Source organism: Rhizopus delemar, genomic scaffold, assembly GCF_000149305.1.
Source record: "Rhizopus delemar RA 99-880 supercont3.6 genomic scaffold, whole genome shotgun sequence".
Classification (NCBI taxonomy): Eukaryota; Fungi; Mucoromycota; class Mucoromycetes; order Mucorales; family Rhizopodaceae; genus Rhizopus; species Rhizopus delemar.
In genome coordinates, this window is record NW_027137832.1 from 1,637,044 (window position 1) to 1,660,686 (window position 23,643).

The following is a 23,643-nucleotide window of genomic DNA, read 5'->3' on the forward strand; positions in this document are numbered from 1 at the left end:
CTTATGAATATAAGGAATATATAAACTTAATAACTATAGATTAAAGGCTATATTAAACTTTTTAAACTTATTCTGTAAGCCCGTTTAACTTGTTAACATTGTTCTCTTTCTTTCGTTATTTCTCTTAGCGATTGCCGTAGATTCTAAAAAACATATTGATCAAGTAAGTCTTATTTACTGACGCCTGCAATAGCATACTTGATATGCCCCCTGTGTTTTGTATTCAAACACGAAGAAAGCTTGCATTTCCTGGTAATCAATTTTTCTTCTGCCTCTAATAATTCTTATAATTTAGAAGCTGCGCCATATGTTGTTTGTTTTTTCGATCATCCATTTAATGAAGATGTTGTTTATCTTTTTGCTGCATACTTGCTAGCTATGAAAAAGCCGGTAACATAGATAGTGGTTTATAGTATTGATGAAAAGAAATGAAAGAAGGTGCTCATCAAACAATATTTAAGTTGTGTTGTAAAAATATAAAGGAGACTAGAGGCCAATTAACCAGTAGAAGCAGCAATAGATCTGATATAACATATACTATCCACCTAGTTATTGACGTATCACTAAATATATAATGGGAGCTATGGTCTTTAAAAAGTCTTTCCGATTCATTCTTTTCATATGCTATGATTATGAACTTCATTGAACAATTAGGATTTCCTCTTTTTTTAATGTAATATAAATATTTTTATTTGTTAATAATATTGTAATTATATTTATCAGAGCAAACCCTACGGTCCCTATTAGAGCAAACCCAACAGTCCCTATTAAAGTATTAAACTTAATCGGTCGGAGTTAAATATTTAATACCTTTTGTGCAAGAGTCACTTTATGGTTCCTATTAACTTGGACCCTATTAAAATTTCTACACTATATTTTTTAAAATTGACGTGAGCTCTGACGATGTTTACGCAGCTATAGCAGAGTGATTCAGCAAATTTAAACAGTTCCAAAACGTACCAAATTAGTATCTTCTTGCTTTGAAAGGCTTTAATCTTGAATATGACAAAGAAACCCACTATGTCAGGTCACTTTCTCGTCATAAAGTAGTCAACCGAGATCGCATCGGGGATCATCTTCGTCTCATTGCAGATGGCTTCTTGTAATCATCAACCTATGATAAAAAAAACTTTTTGCTGCCGTTTCAGAATGCGCCGAAGCGTGTTTATTGGTATTATTAAAGTCATTTAACTTAAGGATTACCGCTTTCTTCAGTATAAGTACAAAGCTACTAGCAAAGCTAGATTTTTACCTTATCAGAAAATGGCAGCTGCCGCCCACTAGATAGCTTATGAATACGGATATCACTCTGTGCACTTCAAAACCCATGATTACTCTGCCAACTGCGTTGATGAATATTTTTGTATGCCAGAAAATTCAACGATGTAGTTGAAGTTGTTTTGCAATGTTTATCATAGTAAAATTCAGCTTTATTTAAACTAAAAACGCAATCATCCATCAGCTTATTGCATTCTTAATGTATAGAGAAGTTAACTGAATGCATTCTGAGGTGACATATATGCGAGAAAGTTAAAGATCCATTATTAAGATGATTTGCATAAGCGTTAGACGAAAGATAATAGGTCTGATAATTCCTATTAACTCTAATAGGGTTGCTAATAGGGACCGTTGGGTGACAACTTTTTGATTTCGGGGTATTAAAGTTAATTTAATAGGGACTGTTGGGTTTGCTCTTACTGACTGGACGTTCTCTGTGTTGAATGGTCTGTTGATATTGTACTGTGAGAATTATTGGTATAACTGCTATTGTTGAAGGTTGGGGCCCCACGTCCCCTCCTCCTAAAATAGTTTTTTGTTCCACTTCGTCCATAGAATCCACGTCCTCCTCGAGTGTTGTTCCAAGTTGAAGTCGACTGGTATCCTCCTCGACCTCCTCCAGCTGAGGTACTGGTGATTGCTGCTTTAAGTATTCGTTGCTGGGTTATGTGGATTTTGATTGGTGGAATTTAGTCTTTTTTTTTCCCATCATACTTATTTTATCATTGTTTTTTTTCTTTCTCTTTGCTAAACCAATGGCAAATCTCGTCGTAATTGTGAACGCTTGCTTTGAATGCGACACGAAGTTTGTTCAACCTCAAAAGCTCCAGAATTATCTAAAAAATCAGCATCTCATTACAATTCCAGAGAGAACAAAATGTCGGCGACACAACAACCACAATTTTACCTACGTGAAGACATCTGCCTTGCACGATTCTATTGAAGAGCAGTTTGGTTGCCCTGCTTGTCTGCAACATTATGCAAGAAAACACGAATTGAAAATTCATTATTATTCAAGCCATCCAGAAACAATACCAGCAATGCAACATCAGCGACAACGTCTGACCGGCATCAGTGATGATACTATGGCGGACAGGCAAGAGACAACCTCCACTGGTGATGATTCCGAGGCCGGGCAACAGGAATCCGTAATCAGCGACGATGACACATCAACAACAGAGCAGCCAGAAGAAAATGGAAAGCAAAACAAGAGACACATTAGCTGCAACGACTCCGTCGAAAACGAGCTCTTGAATCCGACGTGCATTTTTTTTCACCTCTAGACCCTCAAAATCATTTTATGGTACAGTCTCTCGATGTGAACATCATCTTTTTCAACTTCCAACGGTCGATCCTCAACAATAAATGGAAATTAACGCTCGAAGACCATATGCATTCGGCCATGGCAGTCCACTCGATTCCCTTTTTATCACCGGACCAGCATAATTATGAAGATATATCGCCATTTTTTAATGAAACCATGTATGCTGCAATTATCCAAACAATTGAAGGCATGTATCGATTCAAAAAGCCCCGTTTCCCTATGAATACCATCACGAATATCCTCAACATCATTCAAGAAGTTTCGACAAAAACCATCAGTCGCGATAAAGGCATCATGCACCTTCTTGGACTTGATCTCCCAGTACAAGAAGTCAGGTTGGTCAAAACCATCATCCAGCTGATAGGTAAATTGCCCTGCAAACCAATTAGTGATGATACAAACGAATCTGAACTTGGATCTCGATACATTGATCCATTTTTACGTGGACTTTTTGATGATCCCGATCAAAGCACATACTTGAGATGGACAAACGAAATGACTATGGAGGCCAGAAAGAACGATGGTTTGGCGACCAAAAACCAACCTGACATTTGCATCACCAGTCTTTGCGGTAGCCGATCTTCAACCAACCATGGTTTTGGGGAGGTCAAGTCGGCAGCATACGACAAGAACCATTTCCTTTTATGCAAGGATCTTTTGCGAGTGGCAACGTTCTGTAAAGATGCATTCGATACGCAAAACATGGAAGCCGTACTTAGAATTCAAGCGATTGGTCGAGCGATTAACTTCTATATATTGCTGTTGCCAGCAAACGGGGTATACGTGTTTATCGAACTTGGCAAAGTCGAAATTCCAAACAACGTGCAAGGTTTGATGAAATTGGTGATGGATGCTCCTCTTTTGTTACTAATCACTGACGTCTTTGAAAGACTTTGCATTCCATCAGTCCATGCGCGTAATCTTGACCGACATCGTCCTACCATCAGCGAGACAAACTTTAAGCAAATCTTTTCTTCTTCTCAAAATCGAAAACATTTATGCCCTCTTCAACGATATAACCATTAGTCAATAAAAAACTGCTATTTTTTATTGCTTGACAATATCTCGCTTCGTTTAACTTAGTGACGCCCCTGTTTGTTTTTCGTCTGTGAATCTTTTTAATTTTGCCATTAGTGCTTATTGCCAGATTTTGGTTGCTACAACAATATAACAACCATAACCAACTTCACAAAATGTTTTTTCTTTTGGATTTGATACGTTCCACAAATATTTATAACCCACATAACACACATATAACCCACACATAACCCACCCACAACCCATCCACATAACCCACACATAACCCACACATAACCTACATATATAACGCACAGCATGGAGGCAGAAGAGGATTTTGTTTTTTGTTCAGCAATGGTGGCCATTCTAAAAACCGGTCAGTATTGCATTGAAGTACAGGATAAAAAAATTATTGCTTACCTGATTCTTATATATTACATGGCCTCTTTGTTTCGACATTTTTCCCAGCACTTATAAGAATGCAAAACGAATCCTTTGGAGTTACCTTTTTCCACACTGTTGCAGGCTTCCGTAATTCTCTTTGATAAAGTATCTTCTTGCAAAAACCTATGACGCTTCACCTTGCTCTTGGCTACTGCCCAGAATTGTTCTATTGGGTTAAGCTCGGGAGAATAAGTAGGAAGATACACGCATTTATATCCTCGATATTCAATATATTTCTTTATGTTTTCATGCGTATGAATAGGTGCAATATCCATAACTATATAATGACCTTTCATATGAGAATGTTTGTCCATTTCAGCGATAGTCATTTTTAAGAAACTAATGTAATGGCCAGTTACAGTCCCTGAGCTTACATACCCTTCAGTCTTTCTCTTCTTTGCAGGCCTTGTTTTTTTACGCCAACTGCAATCAAACCCGCAGCTGAGATAGCACCCAGTATTGATGTTGTGTTTACTCTCGTAATAGGTCGGGTAACAATGCATGCGTACCTTTTTTGGACCAAGCCCTTGAGCGTTTCATATTGATATCAAAAGCTGACTCGTCAAGAAACACGCAATTCGTCAAAAAATTCATGTCTGTATTCTCCCATTTACGAACCCAATCATGCCTCTCTTCAATCTTTGCTGGGCTGTTTCTTTCGATAGAATGGAAGTCAGCTTTCTTCAAAGAAAGATTACACTCACTTCTCATGAAATTATAAACCGTGCTACATGAAACTTTAAGATTATTGAATCGATTCAACAAATTTTCAGTCGCTTCAACAACAGCAGCAAAAGGATTAGCATCAATGAACTTGACAACAGTCATTTTGCGCTCATCATTCAAGACACATTTACGACCAACTTGCTTAGAAACATCAAAGATACTATCGGGACGCATGTTGTACTGCTTAATCCATCTCTGAGCAGTTCGAATGTGAATGTCCAACTGTTTCGCTGCAGCTGGTGCATTTATACACTTTTCAATCTTCAGATAGAAAAATCTAGTCTTATCCTGAACAGTATAGCTCACATAATCGCGCTTTATGGTTGCATCCTTCATATGAACGTCTGTTATGTTCTGGTAAAGTAATTGAGAAATAACAAAGATAAACCAAAGAATACTTTTTGAGACTGAACTTTAAAACAATCTTAATTGTTAAAAAGAAATAATTACAAAGTCTACTATTTATATTCTTCTATCAGTTGACGGGTAAATGAGTACTTATGAGCGTAGATCCAATAGCTGACATGTTTGATTGAAGAATGATCACTGAATCGATTATGAAAATTTTTAATTCGTTGTTTTTATAGATCTTATTGTTCTTTAACTGATCTGGGAGATATGTCTTGTCTTCATTGAGAGGAAAGAATATGTTTATATGAAATGCCTCTAGTCAGATCAAAGTTGACTAGGTACCTGATTCATTATTATTCATTTACAGAAATGATGAATAGTAAAGATCATGACTTATTTATTGTTCATGTTGACTTTATAGAATGAATTTAATAGTGATAGTTTTACTTGTAAAGAAGAAGAGTATATTTTATTTAATAAAGATCTAAATTATTATCTTTTATCAATTTTAATATACTTCTTTTAGTTGTGATTATTCAATGTCCGTTATGATCAGATGCTTTTCTACCACAGATGGAACTTGCTTGTTATATTAGGTATTTGTAATAGCAAAATCGAGAATAAATAAAAAAAAAACTACGACTATCCAACTAATTTATAATTTTTCTAGTGTATAAATTTTAATATGAATCTTACCATGCAGAATTTTCTATTCTATGAAATGTTTTCGTCATTGTGAAAATAAAGACTTTGCCATTTTTGAAAAGAAAAGTGATAATTGATTTTATGGCACGTATGCTTATTGACGCTATTAACATTGAAGAAACATTCAAGCTGGCTCATGGTTCAAGTTCGTCGTTTATACAAAGAGCACATAAAAGAAAGACATCACTATCATCCACAGCCTCTGTTTTCCGGATCGCTTTGCCATCCTAGCGACAACAGAAGAGCAATTATAGTTTATGTCGATGCTGCTATCAAAGGAACTCGTAGAAAGCACATGTCAATTCCTGTAAAGGAACAAATTTATTTATTATTAGCATTTAATTAACGAAGAATATCAAATCATCTTTCATGTAATTAGACTATCCAAAAGACAATTGCCACAAAAGCAACTGTTATTCCAGTAGACTATTTCCGTATATCAATAACCTACCGTCATTATTTTGGAGATTGAATAAATATTTAGTTCAGTGAATCATTGGTAATATAAATATGTATCAATTTAGAGCTTTAATACAGAAACATTGAATAAAAAGAAGAAAACTAGATCGCTTGGCAGAAATGGACATCCATCAGAATCTTGCTCAATCCAGAATTGTTTGGACGAGGAAAATAATATACTGGGTCGAACTAGCCAATTTCCTGAGTGATATCTTTCTGGTAAACAGTAAAGACTATACTCATTAGCTGCAAAATCTTTTCTTTTAAATAAAACAAGAATATAATACATTCCTCTATCCAATAAAAATGTATCTTCAGTTTTTTAGAGAATAACGTAAATCCGTTGGTAAATTTTTAAAAAAACTGTCTATAGTTGATTTTGTTTGATGTCTTTTATCAAACGATTTTGAACAGAGATGTAAACGCTGTTGTTAACATGAGACGTATCCAAGTAGAATGTATCATGTAAGACTTTGGCTGGACCCTTGACTTACTCCGCTTTTTCGCTCAGATGGTCAAATTGATGTAGAAGACAATTTTCATCAGCCAGTAATTTCAGTCTCTTGCACTACAAGTAACAAGAATTTGTTTTGCTTCTTTTATACAATCACACCAAATTAACTTTGGGACAAAATATTGAAATTTTTTTTTTAAAAAATATGGCATGTAAGTTCAAGACCAATTAATACGTATATACTTAAGCTTGGAACTTCAAGTTTTGAGAAAAGAAAGGTTCAGATGTTTATTTTAGGAATATATTCATAAAATAATTTTCAGTGTTCTGTTGCGCCTCCTTTAGCTTTGATAACTGCTTCACATCGCCTCTTCATGCTTCGAACTAATCGGTCGGCAATCTCATCATCCATTCTTTCCCACTTTTCTCGTAGTCTCCTTCAATTGCTCCAAGTTTTTAACCGACGATTTTTTTCTCTCAATTCGCCTTTCAAGAGCATTCCAAACATGCTCAATGGGGTTCAAATCAGGACTTTGAGCAGGCCAGTACTCAAAACCCCTGATTTGGTGGGTCTCCTTCCACCATCGAGCATAACCACCTGTATGACAGGAAGCACCATCCTCTTGGAAGATAAAATCCCTCTCTTGATGCGCCGTGACATTTGTAAACCAAGGATGAAATATGTTTCTTGGTCTACGGAACTGGTGTCACTAATTTCTAAAGGTCCGAAACCTCCTCCCCAAAAACATCCCCAAACCATAGCACCACCTCCACCCCACTTGACTGTGGATATTATATTTCTTTCATAATAACGTTCTCCTTCCTTCCTGAGCACTCTTTTTCCGCGTTTACTGCCTTCTACACAAAAGCGCGACTCATCAGACCAAGCAACGCTTCTCCACTGGTCTTCCGTCCAATTGAGATGTGCCTTCGTCCGTCGAAGCCTATCTTTGCGGTGCCTTGTAGTCAATCTAGACTTGTGAGCTGCTCTGTACGATTTGAAGTCGAGTCTATCGACATACAGTCGAAGGGTTTCTATGCTAACAAAAACATTCAGCTTTGTTAATTCCACATTTATTTTTTTAAAAGCAAAATGATCCTCTCTAATTATCCTCTTCAAGTGTCATTCAGTTCTTTCATATATTTCAATGGTCGCCCAATTTGCTTGTGATGTAAAGGGCTGCTATAGCCATCAATCCTGGCTTTTATATTTTGTACAGTGGACTTGTTCAAGCCAACAAGTTCTGCAATCTCTCTAATCGTATGATGTGTTCTAAGAAGATAAAAAACCCTACATGCTTTACTTCTTTTTGTTTCATCTTCAGATACAATTAAAGATCGGTTGCAGTCTTTGGAGATTTGAGCAGACATTTTTTTTAATGTGTTGATGGATGAGAAAAAGACAACTTTATTTTGTTAAGAGCATAAAATTATCCTCAATAAATTTCTTTGTCCCATAATTAATTTTCGGTGACTGTATAACGTCATCGTCCTTTTATCCAATCAAATAATTATGGGGTGAAATAAAGGATTGCATCATTTATCCCAGACCTATTTTTTGAGTATCCACGCAAGCGTTTTTATCATGTACATTTTTCCTCCTCTTTCTTTTAAATTAATATCAGTGATCAAGACTAGGGTGGGCATTCATTGCCTGTTGACAAGATTGGTAACCCTATCGAGGGACTATGGAAGATAGGAGCTACCAATGTCTGCTTAATCTTTTTGAACTCGAACTCTGCCCAGAGTTGATAACAGCCTCTCGGTTTTATACCGTTGGGTGGCCATTGGATTAATACTGTCACTGATTTAATTTTTTTCCCCCTCTTTCTTTTAAATTAATATCAGTGATCAAGACTAGGGTGGGCATTCATTGCCTGTTGACAAGATTGGTAACCCTATCGAGGGACTATGGAAGATAGGAGCTACCAATGTCTGCTTAATCTTTTTGAACTCGAACTCTGCCCAGAGTTGATAACAGCCTCTCGGTTTTATACCGTTGGGTGGCCATTGGATTAATACTGTCACTGATTTAATTTTTTTGATGTACCTTGGTGGAACTATTTAACTATTGTTACTGAAGGGAATTAATCTTAGAAGGGTTAATTTTTTACATTTTGTTTACAAACAAAAAATTACGAAGAAAGCGGTACGGCTAAATAGTAAAAGCGTTGGTATATTCTTAATTTTTTAACTCGATGCTTTTTTTCAAGGTGCTTTCTACGCTATGTTAATAAAGTGTATACATTGCAATTGCTGTTCATATCATGCTTATTTTTTATATTCTACAACGTAGGCTTTAAATTATTTATTCGTGCCTTTTTGTTTTTTATCCTATCCTAATACTTATGCAATATGCAAACACTCGAGTACGACGCAATAAACTAACCTAAGAAAATTGGCAAACTTGGTGTATATATGGAATTTTAAAATATTGCTGCTCAGTAACTAAGGATCTTCCATATATCCCATCTCCTATATGTACATACCTTTTATTGTTTTTCAATTATTATTTTACATTCTAACTTATATGCAACAATCATTAACTCTTGTTATTCATGTATGATCCTATTAAAACAACCTAGCCTTGACCATCCATAAACTTTTCGTTTTTTACCTAAAAATTTGACATTAAATCAAATGTACTGAATAGCTAGTGGTTATACTCGTTTATACGCCACTCTATAAAAAAAGCTTACACTTGTATTATCGCACTCATACATCATTCAGTAGTACTTCTTTAGTAACGTAAAATACACTTAACAAAAACAATAACAATAAATATTTGTTTAATTTTCAAATTTAATTTAAATAACACTATGGAGAGGGGTCATTCATATGTAATAAGCTGGACTTCTTAATGTATGTTTTTGGCAGCTCGACAAGGACATTTGCCTTGAATATATCTGTTAAGGATATATAAGATTATAGTCACTTTATTTTAGTAAAAGGAATCTCATATGATCCTGAATACATTAAGAGAGTTATTAAGGTAAATACGACAGTGGTACAGCATGCAAAGGCGTCCATCCAGTGGTTCCTCCTGTATTAACTAGAAAGTACATCGGATTATTGGTGCTCAAAGGAGATATACAGACAGCTAGAGGCACGTTCCTCAGACTAATGGAGCTGGGACACTCTATGTCTTATATCACTGCAGTAAACATCCTGAAAAAAAAGAACGTCCATGTAAAGATACAGAAAAAGCAGCTACTTCCAACAATTAAACATATTCAAAATAGCTTGGCGTAGGCAAAAGGATATAAGGATTGGAGTGTTGATCGATGAATATAGGTAGTATTCTCTAATGAAACAAAATCTAGACTTTGGGGCACCAATGGCGTCAAATGCGATTGGACAAGATCTAGCAACATATTGCGACCATATCGCCTAGACCTTACCATGAAGCATGGCGGGCCTGATTTAACTTTATGAAGATGCATGTCTTTATGAGGCCCTGGATATGCATATCAAGCTTGCGGTTAGGTACTGAATTTGGAAGTACATCAACATATTCTTGGTATAACCTACTTGTATATATCGAAGTGCTTCAAATGGCACAAAACACAGATTTACTTTCGACTGGACATTGACCCTAAACATACATCTCGGTCGACAACCCTATGGTGAAAAGAACACAAGGTACGCTATGTTAACACTGCTTATCGTAAGTCCCAAACTTAAACGCTGTGGAGCACGTATGGCATCAACTTATGTTGCTACTGAGTGCATTTAAGGCACATGCGACAAGTTTGGACCGTTAGTGACAAAATTTATGCGTAAAATGAAATATATTTAGCAGATGTATTTACCAAAGATATCTCAACAGCATACTAGCAAGAATAGATGCAGCTATTAAAGCAAAAGGTGGCATACACGTTTTGAAGTTAAATAATACAATTAATGAAATATGGCTATTTTTAAAAATGTGACATTAATTTGACAATATCTCCATGACTAGCAAAAGAAAGCGATAAGCTGTGATGTCTTATAAGACCCAAGGTGCAGTTATACAAATAACTATAATTTTACATTGATATGTTGAATTGTTGGAGAGATGTTGGTCTCCGTGCGAGATTTGAACTCGCGTTGTGTCGTATTTACCCCATTAAATACTTATTATTCGGATGAGATTACTCAAATCTTATATAAGAAATAACAAATACTGAATACATAATATTATATATTACATATTCTCTAAGACTCATTTACAATATTAACCATATACAATATTTATATTGTTCAAGCTCAATACTAAAATTGATCTTGAACTCACTTCGGTCCCTGAATAATTTTATTTCCTGTATAAAGGCGTAGTTTGATTAAATGGGTTCTCTCTCTCGTCTTGAAATCTAATAAAGAGGTTACATAGAGACTCATTCACTAGTTTTCAAGCACTATTTCCCTATTAATTCTCAAATTTATTATCTGCAAATATCTCACGTTGCAATAGTTTTTGTAACTACTGTATATGACTTTATTTAATAATATATGTTGAGAGTTTATATGCTTTTCACAATGTAGGTATTAGTATATGTACTATGCGGATGGCGGAATGCCCACAGCATTATGCAGATGGCTAAATGCTATATTCTATTATGCAGATCTTTACATAATTTAATATAAGCACTTGCTCCTCATTCACCAGTCTATTTTGGTAGATATACATACATATTAATAAGTCTACATTTCCATATACTCACACTATTAATTGTTAATAATAGTTGGAGCACAACAGACTATATGATCTTAGTTAAATAAGCTTGTCTTTTATTTTATTTTAATCATGATATTGTATTAAAACTTATATTTATCGTCAACTACAACCAACTATTTTTATACAGCACGGTATGCTTTTTTTATTATTATTGGGTATATTAAGGTACGCTTTTTTGTTTTTATTTGGATATGTCAAGGTACCCTTTTTATATTTTCGTATAAATGCGGTACGTTACGGTACGCTATGCTTTTTCTTTAACTCTACTCAAAAAATTATTAGAAATGACTACAGGTAAGTTACGCATGTCATAGAAACAAAAACGCCCTCTCACGTAAATACATTTAGAAGAAAGAAATATTAACGTCGATAATACCGTGCTACCATTAATATATAAGCCAGGCACAGATTTAATAAGCAAAATTGTGCTGACCGATCAGCGTGTAATTAACGCTGTAATAATGAGCCTTGTTGAAGCACCAGAAAACACGTACACTGCTGCACCAACAGAGTTTATAAATAAAAGCAAGTGCGATGTTTTGTACATTTCAAATGATATCTCAGCATTCCCCCCAATTATTATTGAAGTGCAAAAAATTGTGGATGAAAAGTTCATAATCCGAGCCATTCAGTATTGCACGCTTGTATACCAAAAATACGGTAAGCAACCAATTATCGTTATTTTTGGTATATCAAGTATCACAATGAACATTCTTTCTCTGACAACTGCTTCCACTCTTTTCCCATTTGCCAAAGAACTGAGCAGCTTGGTGTGGGCTCAACGCTGCATGCTCATATCATCGTTTAGCTTGGATATAATCGACAAGAAAATTAACCAGTTGCATCCTGAGATATTTGCAGATAAAAATTTGAGAATTAAAAGGAGATAGTACTTGAAAACTAGTGAATGAGTCTCTATGTAACCTCTTTATTAGATTTCAAGACGAGAGAGAGAACCCATTTAATCAAACTACGCCTTTATATAGGAAATAAAATTATTCAGGGACCGAAGTGTGCTCAAGGTCAATTTTAGTATTGAACTTGAATAATATAAATATTGTATATGGTTAATATTGTAAATGAGTCTTAGAGAATATGTAATATATAATATTATGTATTCAGTATTTGTTATTTTTTATATAAGATTTGAGTAATCTCATACGAATAATAAGTATTTAATGGGGTAAATACGACATAGCCCCCGACCAGTATGAGATTACCTTAATGAAAATCTCGTGACTATTTTGGGTTTTTTTTTTTTTTTTTTTTTTTTTTTTTTTTTTTGTAAATGAAAAGTAATTTACTTATGAAGAGATTTAAGTCGTTTACTGGAACGAGTGGCTGTGGAAGGAGTATCACAAGCGTTGTTAGTTGGAGGTTTATTACGACGAGTTCTTTTAACAGGCCGTGCTGAAGAGCCAACATTAGATTTAATTGTGGATTTTTTATCAACCAAATTAGAATTATTTTCATCATCAGAAGAGAAATGTTTCATAGCAGTACTTATAGTACCAGATGGAGTGGATTTTAGTAGTTCAGATGAAGATGGAGAATTGGTAATTGGAGCATTTTTTGGAGGAATATATTTTTTACCAAGATTTTTCCAATAATTGCGTAGTGTGTTAGGGTCATTAAACTTATCTGCAGATAGCCATTCATCCCACTCACTGCTATAGTTTTTCCAACGTACAAGGTACTCACGGTTTTTTGGAGGGCCACGATGGTTTATAACTGCTTCGATTTCGAAATTTATGATTTCATTACCTTCATCATCCAGTTCGATAACTTCTTCATTAGAGATTAATTTCAGCTCAACGGAAGTGTAGGCACGAGGCATAAGGACACCAGTTTCGTCACGTAAGATGTAGGCATTTCCTTTATTTTTACGTACGACAGTATATGGTCCTTCGTAAGCAGGAGCGAGTTGACCAGATTTATTTGGAATACGAACCATGACATGAGAGCCAGGTGCATAATCAACAAGCCTATGAGAATCATTGAACTTTGCTTGTTCAAGTTCGATTTGTGCTTTGGTTTTATTAACGATAGCTGGGAATACAATATCAGTCATATAATCAATGCGTTTCATGAGCTCTTCATGAGACATTGGTGGTTTATCTTTAACTTCTTTGAGCTTATCTTTGTCAGATCGAAAACCATAAGGTTCGTTCATTTTACGTGCGAACATAAGAGAGAAAGGTGTTGAATTTAACCGTTTGGATATACGATTATTCATAGCAAGTTGAATAGATGGAAGATATAAATCCCAATCATTGCCAACACCATGTGTGGCTTTAGCCAGTAATTTTTTGACTGATTGTACAGTACGTTCACTAATTCCATTAGCAGATGGGTGTAGAGGAGTGATGAATCGATGATCATAGCCCATAGCATCAGCTAAATCTTTGGAGAGCGAGTTCTTAAACTCTGTTCCATTATCGCTTTGGAGTTTTGTAGGAAAACCCATAGTTGAGAACACGTCAATAAGAGAACGTAAAATTGTATCTGATCTTTTATCAGGTAGAGCACGAAGTATACAAAAGCGTGTGCAAACATCGATAATAACCATAAAATAATTATTATTGTAAACGGAGGTAGTATGCATAGGACCACCAAGATCAATAGCATAATGATCACCAGGATAGTAGCTATAAATGCTACGTAGAGGATGAAAGCCTCTTTTTTCTATATTATGCTTCATACAATCTTTGCATTGCTTAATGAATTTAATGCAATCACCTATCAAGTTAGGCCAATGGATACCGTCATTATGGAGACGTTTGACCATTTGTTCAGCACCATAGTGACCAATTTTATTATGGGCATCTATAAGTAACTGTTGGTGTTCAGCCAAAGGAGGTGTAAGATAATCCGAATATAATGGCTGTGCAGATTGTACATAAAACAAGTATTGATCATTAATGTTATAATCAATATCTCTTATATCAGTATTTTCTTTAACTTGTATGATGTCCTTTTGTGCATCAGAAGTTGTAGTTTCTTGAATTACTGAAATAATGTTTATAGCAGCATTGTATTTAGAATAAGCTCGATGTTTTTTCTTTGTATTAATTGTCTCAGAAATAGCATGATTCTGTCTATATGAGGATAATCTTTTGCCTTTTTTAATATCACTTTCATGCTCGAACGTATCCTTTGGCGGATATAATCTGGATAGTTTGTCAGGTAAGACATTTTCCAAGCCGGGAACATGAATGACACTAAAGTTATAGTCAAGAATGACGTCAAGCCATTTAATAAGCATACTATTGGCATTCTTTTGGGAATGAATATAGCATAAAGCTTTATGGTCAGTGTATAAAGTAAATCGTGTGCCCCATATGAATTTATGAAATTGGGTTAAGGCATAAACTACACCAAGCAATTCACGCATTGTAACACTATAACGTTTTTCGCTTCTTGACAGGGAACGGGACATGAAACCAATATATCTTTTGATTTTAGATATTTCGCCATTAGGTTTAGTCACTTCGAACTCTTGATATAAGCAACAACCAGTACTGTAATCTGATGAATCAGTAGCAATACAAAATGGTTTTGACAGATCAGGATGGGATAACATCAATTCTGAAGACAAAATGTGCTTGATACTATCAAAGTGCATTTGATGCTCTTTTGTCCATTCGAAAGGACCTTTAACTTTTTCATCATGACAACGCAAAGCATCTAAGGGAGCCATGAGAAGTGCAGCGTTAGGAGTATGTTGTCTAAAATAGTTGACAAATCCAAGAAAACTTTGCACTTGCTTTTGAGTAGTAGGACGAGGCCAATCGAATATATTTGTTAATTTTCGGGCATCAATCTGCTTTCCTGAGGCAGAAATAGAATATCCCAATAAATAAACGGCTGATTTTGCCAAATAGGTCTTTTCAAAATTAATTTTTAAATTAGCATCAGTTAATATTTGCAGCACTTTTTTAACATGAAGAAAATGTGCATGTATAGATGAACTGAATATACAGATATCATCCACAAAACATTTTACATAAGGAAGATCTTTAAATAATGTTAACATTATACGAGAGAATAGCTGACTTATTGTAGATATTCCAAAAGGAGCACCTCTATACATATATTGTAAATTATTGGGCGCAGTAAAAGTAGTTTTAATTTGATCATCCTTATTTACAGGAAACTGATTAAATGCAGATTTTAGATCTAACGTGCTAAAAATGACTGCACCAGACATAGAATTGAATATATCGTTAATTAATGGAAGTTGATGATTATCAACTGGTAAGACCTTATTTAACATTCTAGGATCCAACACTAATCGAATTTTATCAGTCTTAGTGCCGTCTAGATTTTTTTTTATGAGTTACTGTCATAGGCAGATTCCATCCAGATGGAGTTGCTGGAATGATAATACCTTCATCTAACCAACTATTTATTATATCCATTACTTTAGGCTGTAAAGTATATGCTATTGGATATTGTTTTATATTGGCAACATAATCTTTTGGCGTTGGGAGATGTAAAACAGCCTCTTTAATATTACATAAAGAATTCTTATTTAATTTTTTGTTTGCTTCGATGTATGGTTTAATAGCCATATCAAAAACTTTTTGTTCTTTTTCTGTACCGGCTCGTGAAATATTTGGTTTATAAGCTTTATCTAGAATAGAGTCGTCTAATTCTTTTTCAGTACTTTTATGTTTGACTGCTACATTCATTAAATGAATGGAAAGTTTAGGAAGCAAATCTGTTCCAATAAGAATTTTACAGTTGTAAGAGGAAGCATGATCGTCAATAATATCAAACTTATGTTTAATAATGTAGTCAATGTTGTCGTATTCGACATTCACATAGTCAACAGATCTCATTCTGGGAATTTGGTCGCCATTTGCTAAAACTAGGTTACCAGGAACTGAATGAAATTTAATATTATTGTCTATTGCGAATTTTTTATTCATGACAGAAACACGTGCACCAGTATCTATGATACCATAAGTGTTCACATTATTAAGCGTGATTGGAGTAACAGGCGAATAAGCCACATTATCCGATTCGAATAGACTATCATCTTCTCCAACTTTATTATTACGAATGGCAAAGACATTTTTGTTATACTCTTCATCAAAATTAGCATTTATATTTTTATTTGAACAGATTATATTTCTGTCATAATGTTTATATAAAAATTCAAATTCGTCATCGGATGATTCATTTAATTCATAAGATTGCGAGGTAGATTCATTATTACTAGGAGATAAAGATAAATCAGTAACTCTGTTTTTAGGAGATTTATTTGTTTGACTAATGCTAGTGATCGAGTTGGATAACTCTAAATTGCTAACAGTTTTGTCATTTCCTTTAGAAGAATTACTTACAATTTGTTTGCCATGTTTTCTTTTGACATATTCAAGTCTTACAGAACAAGATGAGTAATGACCAGGAGAGTACTTGGCAGTCTTACAAAATGTGCATACACCTTGCTTCTTTAAATCTGCAATTTCTTGCTGAAATTCAACAGACGATTTGGAAACTTTTTGGTTTATATGTTCACTTTGATGTACCATTTTTCTTTTTTTAGTATTGGCGTTATCATCATGTTCACCAAGTTTTTTGGTATTTTCTTCCTTTTTCTTATCCTTAAGGATGTTCAACAAAGCAGATTCCAAGTTAGCCATTTCTTTAATGAGAATTGACTCAAGAACATTCCATTCCTTAGGCAGAGGAATAGGCAAGTTGCGAGTTGAATAAACACTCTCTCCATTGGTATTGGAGCTAGCAGAGACAAGAGAGGGAAGATTTCTTGTAATAGTAGCTTGGACCATTTCTTGAAACTTGACAGTGTGAAGCCTCGAAACGAAATGTCCAATCAAGAAAGTGTTATCATGCATATTGACCTTTGCACCAAGAGAGAAAAGACGATATCGATCCATTGCTTGGGTCAAAGTTTCACAACGTTCTTGCCTGAAATTGATAAGGTTTTTAAACCACATTTCTGGTGTAGTTTGTGAAGCAAGATCGAAGCGTTGTTTCAAGACTTCTTTTGCCTGATCCCAATTCAAAGCGGTTTTCTTGTCCATACAACGTCTTTTGATGAATCGTTCGAACCAATCATGGTCGGTATCACTGTCAGACTTTTCAAACGAAACTTCCAGGTAGTGCAACCAATGATCCTCTATAGATACATCATAATCCAAGAACTTTCTTTGGAAATCTCTAATAAACATATCCAAAGATGGTTCATTACTTGGATTGACGTTTTTATCACCTTCCCGAAGAGTGAGCTGATACAGAGCACTAGCAGTAGGGTTGACATTGAACCTTGGGATTTCACGGCTTGGGATTAGTCTATCCTTGGGTGATGAATTTTTAGATCCACTGCCCTTCAACTCATGATTACGTAATTCAAACTGGGAAGCAATAAGAGCGTTAACATCATTTAAAGCTGATACAGCATAACTCAATTGCTTCTCGTTTTCTTCAAGTAAAGTTAGCTTATTTTCTAAAATAAAACTCGCTTTATTATTGTTTAATTTTTCAATTAAATCAAAGAACATGGTTTTTTGAACCATCAACCTCTCCAAATAATTAGGAGGGTCTGAAGAAGGAACAGCAGGGGAAGAGTTAGTAGCTTCATCCATCTCAACATCAGTTTCGATGGATGGATCATCACGAGGATGGATGGATGAGTTTGATGCTCTACTTTCGAGAGTTTCAAGATCCATTCTATCCAAGGACTTAGCTACTTCGTCAGCTGAATCCTTTTCAACGTTTTTAGAAGGGGATTGATTAATAGAAGAATTCATTCAAAAAAATGAGATATTTGCAGATAAAAATTTGAGAATTAAAAGGAGATAGTACTTGAAAACTAGTGAATGAGTCTCTATGTAACCTCTTTATTAGATTTCAAGACGAGAGAGAGAACCCATTTAATCAAACTACGCCTTTATATAGGAAATAAAATTATTCAGGGACTGAAGTGTGCTCAAGGTCAATTTTAGTATTGAACTTGAATAATATAAATATTGTATATGGTTAATATTGTAAATGAGTCTTAGAGAATATGTAATATATAATATTATGTATTCAGTACTTGTTATTTTTTATATAAGATTTGAGTAATCTCATACGAATAATAAGTATTTAATGGGGTAAATACGACACATCCCCTTGCTGCAATTGGCGTATTCCTGTGCTCCCAAGCAATTTCTATTAATATGCTTGAGCTTGGGAAGGAGGACACTTTAATGCAGCTTCTGTACAGAATTGCATTAAAAAGCATCGAACAAGTAGCTGGAGCGGAAGCTGAAAAAAAACAGCAAATTTTGTCTATTTGTGACAATATAGATCACAAGCTGCAAAAAATCAGAAAGTGCATCGAGAATGACAATGAAGAAGATGCCCAAAGAGCGCTGGCATACGTTGATGATGCCTCAGTATACTTGAAGCGCCAAAAAAGGCAACATGATGAGGCAAGGGAGGTAACCTCAATCACTGAAACACCTCCAACAGCACATGAGGAAAGAAATGAGTCCATAAAGACAAAGCACGAGGGCTGCTATGAGGGGCTGATAAGTTACGTGGAACGCTTTCGTAATCCAGAAAACAAAAGGATAAATTGGATGAAGTGCTTTGATCAAGGTCAAATCGATCAAGTGGAAGAAATTATGAAGCTTGGTAGTAGCGAGGACTTGAGGTCAAAATGTAAAAAGTCGATGTCTCACTCTACTCGCAAATAAAAGTGGGTTTTTATATACTGATTGTACACATTGTATTCATATTTATTACTATATCGCTAATGATTTATGGCCAGTCCCTCTTTTTTAAGCTTCTATTTATGAACTATTGCCAACAATAAACATTTTTTATTCTAACTTTCAGCATTGTCTCTTGTTTCATCGACTCATAGCTTACAACTGCTTCATTCGATTTGTACTAAGTTGTAATGTGTTGTTTTGTCAAGATAGAGAGGAGAGAGAGAGAGAGAAAGAACCGGACAGGAACTAAGAAGCTTGGATGGACAACTAAAAGAGGACAAAAGAGAGTGGCGTTAAAGGTTTGAAGTTGTGAATCACTACGGTGTAGAAGAGCACGAGTTGAAGCACACGTGCGCTTGCTGGAGTGTCTTTTACGCTACTTCGAGCGTATTTTTTGCAATTTTTTTTAAGTTGTTCGCATTTTTTTAAAACGCTTCATTCTTTTTTATTGCTACACTTTTTTTTTGGCATGTAAATACTGAAATAGAGTGGATCTACTTGGCGAAATCACGTTTTAAACTATACACAACCTGAGTTATGCTATTAAAAGACGAAACGAAGCAATATTATACGGCTTGCATTTTTGTGCATTATGACTGTAATGGTCGTTGTGATATTTGAGGTTTTATAATATAAAAAGTGCTAAGTCAATCAACAAATGTAAAAATAAGTGAGACTCAAAGTAGATTGTCCTTTATTCAAGTTAAAAATATGAGGGTATTTATACTTTTCTAATCACGGCTAAGTATTAATATTTACAGTATATGACTATTGATTATTAATCGATATTAGACGATGAGTTATTTATATGATTGGCATAGTTTAACATCTTCTTATCAAGAAGTAATTATTAATTCTGATCCAGGAACTTATTAGAATATTCTGGAGAGGATCGGGTTTTTATTTGAAGTGGTATAATACAATGTCCGATATTCCTAATTTGGAGAATCATTGTTCGTAGTAACTTACATTATTACTTTATTACATGTGTAAATACCACAGTCGTAAAGAGATCCCTATTCATTAGTTTCTTTAAACAATCGCAAAGAAAGTAGACTATATGCAATTTTTTTTTTTTTTTGAAAAGATGCTCTGCAAGTTTCTTTTTTGTTTCTTTCTTGAACTATATTTTGCGGTTGTTTTTAGAATAGATAATTTGCAACAACAAAAAAAGAGACAACATATAACTCAATCACGGCCAAAAATGTAAAAAAAAAAAAAAGCAAAGCTCACGTTTTTTTATGCTATTGTCAATTGTCGCATCCTAAACCACTTTTACATCTTGTGCTCTAGCTGACATGTTTTTAAAGAAAACTTAAATTGTGAAAAGAAGACATGTAAGCATTATGTCAAAGAATTAGTAGTGTGCCTGTACCATTAGTTCTATTTATTTCAGCAAATTTTAACAAGACATGTTTTGATTGCCGTAACTTTTCTTTGTATCCAATTATAGTACTGCTTCATTATACTTTGACTAGTTGAGTTACATTACAACATTTTTATGTTAATTGAACTGAGAGTGATTTGTGATAGTTGTGAATCTTTACTGTTTTGTATTAAATATGGAGAAATAAGTTGAAAGTAGTAAATGCTTAATAGATATAAAAAAGAGCTGTATAAACTATTATTAAGTTCAAGCCATATACAATAAAGTAATTCATTTATAAATTACTCCCTCATTCAGTAAAAATATTGTTTTGAGTAGGTTGTCCTTTATTATTATAATTTTTTCTGTTATATTCAGTTTATTTGTGATATTTGAGGTTTTATAATATAAAAAGTACTAAGTCAATCAACAAATGTAAAAATAAGTGAGACTCAAAGTAGATTGTTCTTTATTCAAGTTAAAAATATGAGGGTATTTATACTTTTCTAATCACGGCTAAATATTAATATTTACAGTATATGACTATTGATTATTAATCGATATTAGACAATGAGTTATTTACATGATTGGCATAGTTTAACATCTTCTTATCAAGAAGTAATTATTAATCCTGATCCAGGAACTTATTAGAATATTCTGGAGTGGATCGGGATTTTATTTGAAGTGGCGTAATACAATGTCCGATATTCCTAATTCGGAGGACCATTGTTCGTAGTAACTTATATTATTACTTTATTACATGTGTAAATACCACATTATTGAAGCCAAAGGAGCTTATTTGTTTTGTTGCTAAAGAATAATAGATCCAATAATTGTTTTAATCATTTACATGAATTAAATAATCCAATTTGCAAAAACAATACAAAAAAAAATAAAAAAAAAAACGCGTTTGCAAATGCTCTGAAATGACGTCGTTATAACTTACAAGTGTTTCAAAAAGTACAAAAAACTTCCGATTGTACTTTTTTCCTTCTTCACGTAATCCTGCTACGAAATTCTTACGACTCATAGTTATTTTTCACTATTCTAAACTCTTCTTAACAATTAAATTGTTATTATTTATCTTGTACCTTAATCTTGTTATTTGCCCCTTTCCACCAAAATTGCTTTTTTATGCTGAATTATAGTTATACGTTGGTCGATTAACACATGGCTCCGTGAAAGTGTAAAAGTAAATCGTTACGATAAAGAAAAATATGCTTACTTTTGATTCTAGTGATTTATAGAAGAAACTTGAATAGCATGCTTTTACAATTACTTAACAAGATTTAGCTTTTTTTAAAGGTAAGTTGTAATCGTTTGTTGATATATATTGCGTCTAACATATGTCTATAGGATATGAGCTACTCAAATGTAAAGTCTTTATTAAATCTTGTGCTTTATGAAGCATCTAGTGGAGAAAAATGTATTCGGTAGAAAGAACGAAAAAAAAAAAAAAAAAAAAAAAACATATGAGTTCAGTACTCATACTAAAGAAAACCTTATTTTGATTAGCATATTGGATATAAGGTTGTAAATTCCTTTAACAGCAACGTAAAACTGTAGAGATAATGGAAGGTGTTAAACAGCATATCATTTTGCAGTGCAACTTGTTAATAGATACAAAAACTAAAGCTTTGTTTAAAACTCTTAAAACGATTCTTTTTTAGTACAGCTACAAAAGGTATAAAAATAGTTTCTTTTAAAAAGTTTTAAGTATAGTAACATATGAATAGAATTTATTTGGGTTATAAGCAAAGAGTGGCTGATATGAATATAGCGATACATAAGAGAAGATTAGATTATATCTTGGATGAAGTTTTGATGGTAATTAGAAAAAAAGGAACGTGGAAAAAGAAGTTATTAAATCATAGACGTAGGCATAAAAGAATAAAAAAAAATAAAAGAAGAAGATTGTATAAATGAAATGAAGAAAAAGGCATTAAAGATCGGAAAGCATACCATCATGTTTACCATCAACTTTGTCATCATAACGCATATATGGCCATACAACTTTGAATTTATTCTTTGTTGCTGAATATAAGAATAACTCAACACATTCAAGTTGTTTGTCACATCTAACACAGCAAAATGGTTGCATTCGATATCCTTTTCAACCATTTACACATTAAATACGTCGAGCTTGTGATTTTTCATCGCATTTACAACTTTTTGAAAGCGGGCTTGATTACTATACGTATGTTGGAATTATATGTAGACTTATTTTTAAGAAAACTCAATGATGATCAGGAATCACTACTTGGATTTTTTATTGCCATGAAGTAATGAAGCAACAGTTTCAATGATAACGCTAGACACACTTTCCATGCCAACATCCAAGTCAACATATATATTAGCATCGTTATCAACAACATCATCAGACGAAGTAGTCTCTGAAATAGAAATTTTCAGTGACAGTTCACCTGCTTTGTATTGTTAAATAAAGGGCGACATACATCCACCACATATCTGATGTAACTGCAATTTGGCAAAGGTAACACCAATAAAGAATTTACAAAGATTACAAGTACAAGAAGCGGTTTGAGACATTAGAAAGTATATTTTTTAACAAAGGTAAAGAAAAAAAAAAAAAAAAAGAAAAAGACATATAATAATAACTCAAAGGTATTTATACTTCTCAGTGCACTATCATTTAAATTAAAATTTGTCAGAATACTGTGTATTTAGTATAGAAATCAGATGAAGATCATGGTTCCTGAGGTTGTCTATTTGGTTTAGCTGATTAATACTACCTAATTAGTCAATGGCTCTGTATGAAGCCATGCTGATTATTAGAGATGATTCGTATATCTAATGCATGTGCATTATCATTTCTGGAGTATTGTAGGTAAAAACAAACAAGCAAAAAATAAAAAAAAAAAAAAAAAAAAAAAAAAAAAAAAAAAAAAAAAAAAAAAAAAAAGGGGGGAAATAAATTGGGGGCGGAAAAAAACTTGGGTCCAAATTTGGAAAAAACCTTTAAAGAAGGCGAGGCCCCTTTTTTTGAAAATTTATTCCAAACCCCAATCTTTTTGAAAAAAAAAAATGTATAAAAAATGGGGTTTAAAAAAA

General features: G+C 33.8%; 8 protein-coding genes across 8 annotated transcripts; 3 read left to right on the forward strand and 5 right to left on the reverse strand.

Moving 5' to 3' along the window:
* Window positions 1-1,669: 1,669 nt before the first annotated feature.
* On the reverse strand, window positions 1,670-2,199 carry RO3G_08645 (uncharacterized protein; the record flags this gene model as incomplete). Its single annotated transcript, XM_067663235.1, has 2 exons — window positions 1,670-1,937; window positions 2,186-2,199. 2 exons carry the CDS (start codon window positions 2,197-2,199, stop codon window positions 1,670-1,672), a joined length of 282 nt encoding a protein of 93 aa, XP_067519336.1.
* Window positions 2,200-2,578: 379 nt separating this feature from the next.
* RO3G_08646 (uncharacterized protein) lies at window positions 2,579-3,628 on the forward strand (the record flags this gene model as incomplete). The annotated part of the gene is made up of 1 exon (XM_067663236.1): window positions 2,579-3,628. One exon carries the CDS (start codon window positions 2,579-2,581, stop codon window positions 3,626-3,628), a length of 1,050 nt encoding a protein of 349 aa, XP_067519337.1.
* Window positions 3,629-4,053: 425 nt separating this feature from the next.
* On the reverse strand, window positions 4,054-4,963 carry RO3G_08647 (uncharacterized protein; the record flags this gene model as incomplete). The annotated part of the gene is made up of 2 exons (XM_067663237.1): window positions 4,054-4,402; window positions 4,539-4,963. The coding sequence occupies 2 exons, from the start codon at window positions 4,961-4,963 to the stop codon at window positions 4,054-4,056; spliced, it is 774 nt and encodes a 257-aa protein (XP_067519338.1).
* A 1,018-nt stretch (window positions 4,964-5,981) lies between these two features.
* RO3G_08648 (uncharacterized protein) lies at window positions 5,982-6,513 on the forward strand (the record flags this gene model as incomplete). Its single annotated transcript, XM_067663238.1, has 3 exons — window positions 5,982-6,152; window positions 6,181-6,216; window positions 6,370-6,513. The coding sequence occupies 3 exons, from the start codon at window positions 5,982-5,984 to the stop codon at window positions 6,511-6,513; spliced, it is 351 nt and encodes a 116-aa protein (XP_067519339.1).
* A 765-nt stretch (window positions 6,514-7,278) lies between these two features.
* RO3G_08649 (uncharacterized protein) lies at window positions 7,279-8,129 on the reverse strand (the record flags this gene model as incomplete). Its single annotated transcript, XM_067663239.1, has 2 exons — window positions 7,279-7,793; window positions 8,063-8,129. 2 exons carry the CDS (start codon window positions 8,127-8,129, stop codon window positions 7,279-7,281), a joined length of 582 nt encoding a protein of 193 aa, XP_067519340.1.
* Window positions 8,130-12,775: 4,646 nt separating this feature from the next.
* RO3G_08650 (uncharacterized protein) lies at window positions 12,776-18,254 on the reverse strand (the record flags this gene model as incomplete). Its single annotated transcript, XM_067663240.1, has 3 exons — window positions 12,776-15,765; window positions 15,866-16,159; window positions 16,220-18,254. The coding sequence occupies 3 exons, from the start codon at window positions 18,252-18,254 to the stop codon at window positions 12,776-12,778; spliced, it is 5,319 nt and encodes a 1,772-aa protein (XP_067519341.1).
* A 411-nt stretch (window positions 18,255-18,665) lies between these two features.
* Window positions 18,666-19,187, forward strand: RO3G_08651 (uncharacterized protein; the record flags this gene model as incomplete). Its single annotated transcript, XM_067663241.1, has 1 exon — window positions 18,666-19,187. One exon carries the CDS (start codon window positions 18,666-18,668, stop codon window positions 19,185-19,187), a length of 522 nt encoding a protein of 173 aa, XP_067519342.1.
* A 3,640-nt stretch (window positions 19,188-22,827) lies between these two features.
* RO3G_08652 (uncharacterized protein) lies at window positions 22,828-23,121 on the reverse strand (the record flags this gene model as incomplete). Its single annotated transcript, XM_067663242.1, has 2 exons — window positions 22,828-22,997; window positions 23,028-23,121. 2 exons carry the CDS (start codon window positions 23,119-23,121, stop codon window positions 22,828-22,830), a joined length of 264 nt encoding a protein of 87 aa, XP_067519343.1.
* Between the last annotated feature and the right edge of the window lie 522 nt (window positions 23,122-23,643).